Source organism: Leptinotarsa decemlineata, unplaced genomic scaffold (genome assembly GCF_025532065.1).
Source record: "Leptinotarsa decemlineata unplaced genomic scaffold, Ldec_3_MD MMD2_tig00000008_RagTag_RagTag, whole genome shotgun sequence".
Lineage (NCBI taxonomy): Eukaryota > Metazoa > Arthropoda > Insecta > Coleoptera > Chrysomelidae > Leptinotarsa > Leptinotarsa decemlineata.
In genome coordinates this window covers 7,294,744-7,303,458 of record NW_027412537.1, presented here as the reverse complement: position 1 = coordinate 7,303,458, position 8,715 = coordinate 7,294,744, and the positions used below count along the sequence as shown (strand labels likewise).

Below are 8,715 nucleotides of genomic sequence, written 5' to 3'. Positions count from 1 at the left end.
AACTCTCTCAAAGGTTTAGAAAATGGTTTCAACTGGTTTAATTTACATCTTCAAAAACATTATAAAATTATTTTCAATTGCATCCCATTTTTAAGACCTCGTAGAGGCGTTTGTGTTTAAAATATGTTCCTAGTATATTTATTTCATTGTTTTATTACTTCTAATGGCACTGCATCATTGTTAATATTTTTTCGAATTGAGGATTTGTTTCGCCCATTTCTCCAATGTTGTCATCAAAACAGCGTCCAGTCGCAAAGAGGTAAAAGCCACCCTTTTTGCTCAAGCCATTTTATGGTGATAGGGGTTGTAAATTTGGTCTGACTTTTGTTATATTGCGAGTGGTAGTAAAACTAGAAATGCAAATTTGTTACCGAGAAAGTTTTTCACAGTTAAATTGTGGGGTTGGACGATTTCATTCTAAAAAGCAGGTAGATGGTAAAAATAATGCATGTGCTTTATGCAAGAAGGGTTTTTACTGGCTTACTGGAAGCGAAGAACATTAGACGGAAAGTTGTTTTGAGATGATGATTTGACAGTGAACTTAACAATCGTACTTGTCTCGAAGTACGAAATGTGTATGTTGCGCACTACTATTTTTTATCAAAAGAACATGTTTCATGCAATTTCACTGAGACTGATAAGGTTGAAAAAAATCTGGATTGATAAGTCTGTCTGTTAAATTTTATAACCCCACCTTCTGAATCAAGATAGTGTTGCATAAATATTATGTTATTTTCACTCTGTCTCCGTCAATCCTACGATTAATATCGCATTTTTATCCTGATGAGAGTGCCTATTTTAAGTGGTGAGGTGAGTTCATCCTTTTTTGTTGTTCACTTTCTCTCGCTTTCCGCAAACATTATGAACATTAGATAATTAGTGGTTTGCTATTGAGTTGTCGCCAAATATTCAATATCGATTAGACAACAGAACTTGGGAATATAAAGATTAGATTCTACTTGATTCGGTGCAGTAAAATTTTTTTCCATTTAGGACCTAAACTCAACTTTTCTGACTTCCATATTATACATAAAATTTTTTCGACAATTTTGCATTCGGAAAAACTCTAGAAAGATCTCTAGTTCAAAGACTGGTGGTTCTTCCGGAAAAAATGAATCTTATAAAAACAGGTCCAAAATCTCCCTCACTATTCGAACAAATTGTTCATGAAACAATAAAAATAGAAAATGATATTATAATTAATGAATAAACATGATATATTTTTAATATCGAATATAGAAGGTGGAAATTTTATGTGCTCTGAATATTTTATTAATAATTTCACCTGACAACTAACAATTGAAGTGTCGGAGCTTGGTTTGAACTCTTTTTCCTCTGTTATTTTTCATTTGTTTGCATTTTTCGGCATTTGTCAATATCGTTTATTTTTCTATTCATTGTTATTGTTTACATGTGGATTTTGAAAATAACAAGAATATTAATAATAAATAAATTAGGTTTCTCATATCTTTTAATGTTGTACTCATCGTTTGTGATCTTTCCCGTTTTTGTTTATTTTATATTCAACTAACTTGACTCAAGAGATCCAGAACTGACTTCCATGCAAATTTTTTCGGTTTCATTACAAATACAAACATTTGTCAGATTATAAATTGCGATATCAATTTTTGTTGAATATTTTATTCTTTCTTATCAATGCATGAGGTTTCAGTGTTTACTGGACATATCTGATAATTTAGGTGCATTTTCAATTATTAAAAATGATACAAGGGACAAAATTATCCTAATCTTGCTGAGGTAGATAAATGATAAAATAAGTTTCAGTCTAAAATATCACTGATGGTATTTGAAATCAATATGACAAATGAATAATCGTTCGAAAATAAGTTGATTTGACATAGAAAAACAGATTTTTTGCGTAACACTGAAAGCAAACCCTGACAAACAAGTTGATTTATTATAATGTTCAGGTTTCTTTCAAGCACACTAGCACCAGCACAAGTACCTACATACACTACATGTAAGTACCTGTTTATTAAGAACATTAAGAATCTACTCAGAATTATAGGTACTTTGTACCTGTTTAAATCCAGAAAATTACGTTCAGTTCCAGAAATATTAGAAAATACTGAAAATTCACAATTTTTATTTTAATTTTCATCTTTATGATATTTAAGAATCTAATAATGAACAATACACTTTTTCTCGTTGCCATTTTTCGATTTGTACAAGATGGCGTTAATAACTATTTAAAGTGAAAACAATTTAAATTTTTCATATGGAACTGAAAAAGAATCGCACTGATTTAGTCACCCTTTTTTCCGACAACTCGACTGATGTATACCCATACCCATTTGGTACAATCATTATTGCATTGATACAAAAACATTGTTGTCGAGGTTGTGATTTTGTATATTTTATCATCATTTTTCCTCATTTGTTTGGTATAATATTCGTACGCCACTGCAAGGAAGAGATTAAGGCAGAAACGTCATTTCTGTGAATTTAGTGCCTAGTATTTTGAAATTATAGTATAATTGAATTTTAAAACGTTATTCAATCAGACTCCAAAATGTGCAACTTTTTATCATCTTCATATTCCCGACTTTCTTAATGTAATAATAATTATCAGGAATTGTTCTAAAGGAGTAGCAAGTTGTGTTCAATTATATTTACTGTATGTTGAAACTTACTTTTGCTGAATAATTATGGAATGATTATATAAAAATGCATTTAAACTCTTAAACTTTTTGTATAAAAATATACCAATTTGAATTTATCCAAATTCAGGTTATCTATAGAATTTTCAAATTTTTTGGGTAACTTTTCAAAAATCAAAGTTACATACAATCACATTTCAATATTATTTTTATTCTTATTATAAAATTATTGTCTGAATTACATTGATCATTGTATTTTTTGCCGTAAAATATATGATGCTTATTCGGTCCTTTCGAAACGAAACTATTTGGCATCGGCCCCAATTAATAATAAACCTCTTTTTTATTCCCGAACCCATTAAATCTAGCCATGCACATTTCAATATATCCGCTTTTATTGCTAAATTTTATTATTCTATTCCTCAAAATAACGATTACTTTTTTAATCTGGCATAAAGCTCGTGCTCCATTCGGATAATAATATATCTCGTAAATCGCAAAGCTTTGGAAAGCTTTCTTAGTGGTGGGGGTTGGTGGGAGGGGTAACAGACAGAGTCTAGCGGGGGAGTGGACACAACTCTCCTAGATCGGTATGGTCAGGCAGAGAAATCATTCCAATTCAGTCCTGCAAACAGAGTAGTTGTGTTTACATGAATGATCTTTCAGTTGTGAACTGTTTTCGTTATCAGTGTTTTTGAATGTGGAACTTTTGTGATTGACTCCGTTCTAGTTGGATTAATCAATACATTTAGGTATGGAAAAGTTTTATTGGAATGAACTATATAGAACATTGAGACATTTAGCATTTTTTTGGAAAATATAACTTCAAGAACTTGCTTAATCTGTTGACTTCAAATAGCTTCTAGAACTCTGAAATCTCTCACTTTTACTTTTGAAAATTTTCCGTACATGCTGAACTTCAATAATTTTATATTATGACTTTTAATAGAATAGATTATAGTATTTCTTTTCACATTATTCCTGGACAAATTCAATTCTTAAAATTCTCAAATTATTTGGAATCAAGGTATGTATTGTAAAAACAATACACTGATTTAAAAAAAGTTTATTCCAAAAAAAGAGTAGAAGATTTTTAGAGACAGCATGCTTTTCACTGTTTATCGTAGTTACTAAATACGTATTCACATTATTATTGAGTAAACATATAATTTTTATACAGCACTAGTGGGTGAATTTTACTCAAGATTTCCCTTTTCTGTAGACATTGTTGAAAGCTCTGATAATTATTTCTTCTATACTTTCAATTCAAAGGTTTGATAGTTCTAGTTGTCTAGTTTGCCATAGTGTTAAAATTAAAAATATTTAGCTTCACCCACCTTCTTCATGAAAAGAAAATGATGAAAAATTCAATAATAATCTACAGGGTGTATAACTTGAAAACAGCAATAGCGAAAAATACTGCATTGAATAAATTCGAAATAAACAAGACTACCTATTTGGTAATTGTCCGAATCTACTTTATAAATGAATATAAAAACCTTCAGATATTTTGTGAAATAATATTCAACCGCAAATGTGTGTAAAACCTAACAAATATCGAACGTTCCCCCCCAAGTTCCCTGAATCATTTAAAAAAACCGAAATACTCATTTGCTTGCATTTTTTCGTCGAAAACTGCAGTTTTTCATCTTATATATATTTTTAGGTGACATTTTGAGAAAAATGAGGGGTGTATCTGGCGAAATGGCGACTTCTTCTGCACAAAATGGAGTTCATCCTTCGAGAGGAGAGCAGCCTCCGATGGTTCAGCCTTCTTCTCCAGTTACGGCCTGGCAGTATCATACTATGTTACCAGTAAGTATTTCCATTTAATTAACTGGAGCTACTATTTTTGCACTGCATACTTTTAGTTTCATTCATTTTTCGATATTTTACTATATTCATTTACTTCACTTGCAGAATCAAACACCAATGGAGCAAGATACAAGGAATGATTCCGGAGTAGCGTCTTCTCCGGAAAGCGATAGAAGTGGAGGCCCGTGTTTCTCAGCAGCGACTACAAGTAAACCAACCACGTCCATGCCCACCACGGCATACTACTCCAACCCCTTGATCAGCCATGGACAATTTCCGCAGCAACAGAATATCCCACCTCACATGACGTACAATATGGATCACACCCCCTTAACACCGCCCAATTCAGAACCGATGACATCACCAAAAGTCCCTGAAACTGAGGAAGAGACCTCGTCCCCACCAGTGCAGATGACAATAGACAATTTGAGAAGGCTTCAGTTGTCCTTGGAGAAGAACATGTTCATGCCCACAATGTTATCTCCAAAGCCAAGTGAATGTCCTGCCGAGGAAGACAAGTTTAAGAAAGAACAATACGACAATGATATGGAAGCATATGACCAAGAATTGAGAACACCCAAGATAAACTCTCATGGCAAAATGAAAACCTACAAATGCAAGCATTGCCCTTTTGTTGCTACAACCAAAATGGATTTCTGGAAACACAACAGAATACATATAAAAGACGACAAGATCCTCACATGTCCAAAATGTCCGTTCGTTACAGAGTTCAAGCATCATCTGGAGTATCACATGCGGAACCATGACGGTTCCAAGCCCTATAAGTGCTCACAATGCGACTACAGCTGCGTCAATAACTCGATGCTGAACTCTCACAAAAAATCGCATTCCAACATCTACCAATATCGTTGTGCGGACTGCAGGTACGCTACTAAGTACTGCCACTCTCTCAAACTCCACTTGCGTAAACACAAACATAGACCAGCAATGGTTCTGAATGCAGATGGTACTCCAAATCCTTTGCCAGTTATTGATGTGTATGGTACCAGACGAGGACCTAAGTTGAAACCGCAAAGTCAGAAACCTACTGAAACTAGTACTTCGAATCCTGAGCCAATAATACCCTTCCCTTTCAACCCATTGATGCTGAATGCAACTCCTCCAGTTCAGAGCCCGTTTCCTCCTCTTTTTCCATATTTTGCTGGTCTTCAGGATCCGAGAGTGTTGGAAAACTTGAGGAGACTGGTACACGAGAGTCAAGAAGCAGCTTCGAGTTCTCAAGCCACAGCCCAGACCGCACCCCAAGCTTACCAAGCAACCCAAAATGGAGTCTTGGATCTGAGTATGTCTGACAGCTCTTACAACGATCAGCGTAACGGATCTCCCATCAAGGTCGAGCCACCCTCAAATAATGAATCTTCGGGGGATGAAGAAGAAAATGATGAATATTCCACCACTATGTTCGATAATGTGGAAGTAGTTCAAGACAATAATCCTGAAGATCATAGTAATACAGAGGCAACAAATAATGGTATCCAAAACAGTTGTAAGTTTTGTGATCTCATCTTTGGAGATCCAATAATGTACACCATCCATATGGGTTACCATGGCTTCAATAACCCATTTACGTGCAATATGTGTGGCGAAGAATGCGGAGATAGGCTTGCTTTTCATGTACATATTGCACGGCAATCCCATATGTAGTTGCCAACATTTATTGAGACTATAACACTCAAAGACGGTTCTGATATCTAGTCATTTTTTTTCTTTTATTCCAGTTGAGTGCGTTTGCATTTGTGCAATTAATTTTCTAATGCAAGTACGGAGTTAGTACGGGCCATAATTATTATATAAGAAAATTTGCCATGTATATTATTTGTATGTAAATTTTTAATTTATTTGTAAATCATGTATCACAGCTAAAAGTCCAAATGTCATAAACGAGCCGTCGTTTTTAAATTTTGTCATTTTGTGAAGTGTCTGTTTATGAAAATTATTTATTTTGATAAAATGTTGGGGCCACCTCCTTAAGACTGATTTGTAAATATATTTTTTGTAATGGTATCAGCTACCTAGAGCAACCAATCAAACGTGTGCAGGTATTATATAGTGTATTTGTATTATAGATGATTACTCCTAAACCAAATTATGGAAATATGAAAATAAATACATTTTGAATTATTGATATTTTCTGACTTTGTTTTTCCTTACTCCTAGCTAATTTGAAATAGATAAACAATTGACAATGAATTATCTAATTCAATTCCATTTGAATATATAGGGTATATTTATTTTGGATCGAAAATTGAATTTATCATAAATGTTTCCTGATATCTCAGTAATGTTCAATTCAGTTGAATCATAAGTAAAATTGGAATTACGAGTTGGTGTAATAAGTACACCCAGGTTCACATCAATAAGCCGTAATCAATTTGGAAATATTTAGTAGAAAGAAGTTGAGCAAAACTTAATCCTGCAGGTAAATAATGACTTTTTGTTATTTTCTCTCAATATTCATTTCATTCATTTTTCCTAAAAGGTTGAAGGTTAATCATTTTTTTTTGAAAATACTGACAGATTTGAAACCTAGTACAGCAATGAATGAAATAGAAAAATAAAAATTGTGAAAATGTTTTTAAAAAATGTGGAAATAATAAATAAAATGAAATATGTAGCTAATATGTATTATGTCCAGAAATGGAAACAAAGTATGGGTTGGTGGAAATTGTAAAAATTAAAATAATATGAGAGAAACTTTCAAAGGGAGAGTTGGAGTAGAAATGATATTCAGAAAATATAGGAGTAATAGATTACAGTAAAAATAAAAATTATATGGTAAACAAGGTATTAGTAGTATGCGTTAGAAGATATTGAGAAAGGTAAAGTGATAGATCAGGCCAAAAATTTTCATATGGTCAAAAATCTTGAATTGAAGACAACATGAAAAAACTGAATTCAAGGATAGGAAAGTGTTGTTCTGAAATTAAAACCAATTAAATATAATCTAAGAATATGTTAGAGGATGTTATTACCTAATTCGATGACATGAAAATGAGAAGAATGAGAGGAATACTCGAACATCGAGACGTATTTTTTTAAAATTGCTATTTGATACATGGTGTACTATTTGAAGGTTAATGATGATTTCTCTTCAAAATTTACTGAGCGAAAGTGACAAACTTTTTGGCTCTCTATTTCTCCTCAATATACACAAAAGTCTGAGAAACTTTCAAAGGCATGTGATGCACTGTTAGGAACCTTTGGAGTAGTAATGAATATTACTGGAGGTTTTTTCCCAACACCAAACTATTATTTTAACACCTCGATCACCAAGTGATCATCTCCAAGAGGAAGCTCAGTTTGAATGTTGAATGTTAATTAGTGTTTACTGAGGTGAAAATATTTTACAAGAATTTAGGCACATATTTATATTTAGAATTAAATTATTACTTTTTTTTATATTTAAATTATTATTTAAAAATTTAATTTTTATTTGATTTGTACTTTTATATTTTATACTCACACGAGTAAAAATTGTTCTGGAAATAAGTATTTTTGATTTTATATACGCTAATACTCAAATTTAACTTTTTTATTTTTCTATGATTCACTTATATTTTTATAGTCTTCTATGATTCACCTATATATTTTTCTTTTTTTTTCCGCTAGGTTAAGTTGAAAAGCAGCGTAGGCTGATACTTCACCTTTTCATTGACCCTTAATTATTGTTCTAAATTTTTGTATTTGATTTTTTATATTATGTCGATGAATAAAGACGATTATTATTATTATCTTCCTCTTGACATGAATAAATTAATCTGTTCAAATAAAAATCCGTTCAAAATCTGTTTTTCCGTTAACCAGCTGTCGCACCCCTACGAACGACAACCCTCAGAAGTCGAAAATTGTGCGAGCCAAGGATTAACGAGGTCTTACCTTTTAACGTGTGATTCCTAACACGGGTTGGATGATAGTAAGTCCAGACTTTGACTTGAACCACCGACCAACACGGCAGTCAATTCGAGTGAGTGAACAAAGCACCCACGTCGAACCGCCTGGCTACCGACCGATGTATAAATTAATCAACTTCATAAAAACCCTTTACAGAGATATTTAGATCATGCACAGTGGTTTCTTTCAGATACAAACTGGAAGGAAAAGTCCATCCAAAACAACTACTTTCAAACTTATATAAACATAAAATTACACGAAAATCACTTTTTTCGATTCAAACATTCGTAGTAAAATTATTACAAATATCATTCAAGTTCCAGGAGAAGACATTCGTCTTCAACTTCTCAGCAGCACCTTTTTGATA

At 32.7% G+C, this 8,715-nt stretch overlaps 1 protein-coding gene across 2 annotated transcripts; it reads left to right on the top strand.

Annotated features, from left to right (window-relative positions):
- The first annotated feature begins 725 nt into the window (after positions 1-725).
- On the top strand, positions 726-6,584 carry LOC111513847 (protein hunchback). 2 transcript variants are annotated; one of them, XM_023170068.2, is made up of 3 exons: positions 726-810; positions 4,288-4,436; positions 4,542-6,584. In XM_023170068.2, exons 2-3 carry the CDS (start codon positions 4,305-4,307, stop codon positions 6,099-6,101), a joined length of 1,692 nt encoding a protein of 563 aa, XP_023025836.2. In that variant the 5' UTR covers positions 726-810; positions 4,288-4,304; the 3' UTR covers positions 6,102-6,584. The 2 variants fall into 2 exon arrangements, with proteins under 2 accessions (XP_023025836.2, XP_023025835.2); XM_023170067.2 differs by lacking the exon at positions 726-810 and adding an exon at positions 3,200-3,373.
- The last annotated feature ends 2,131 nt before the right edge of the window (positions 6,585-8,715 follow it).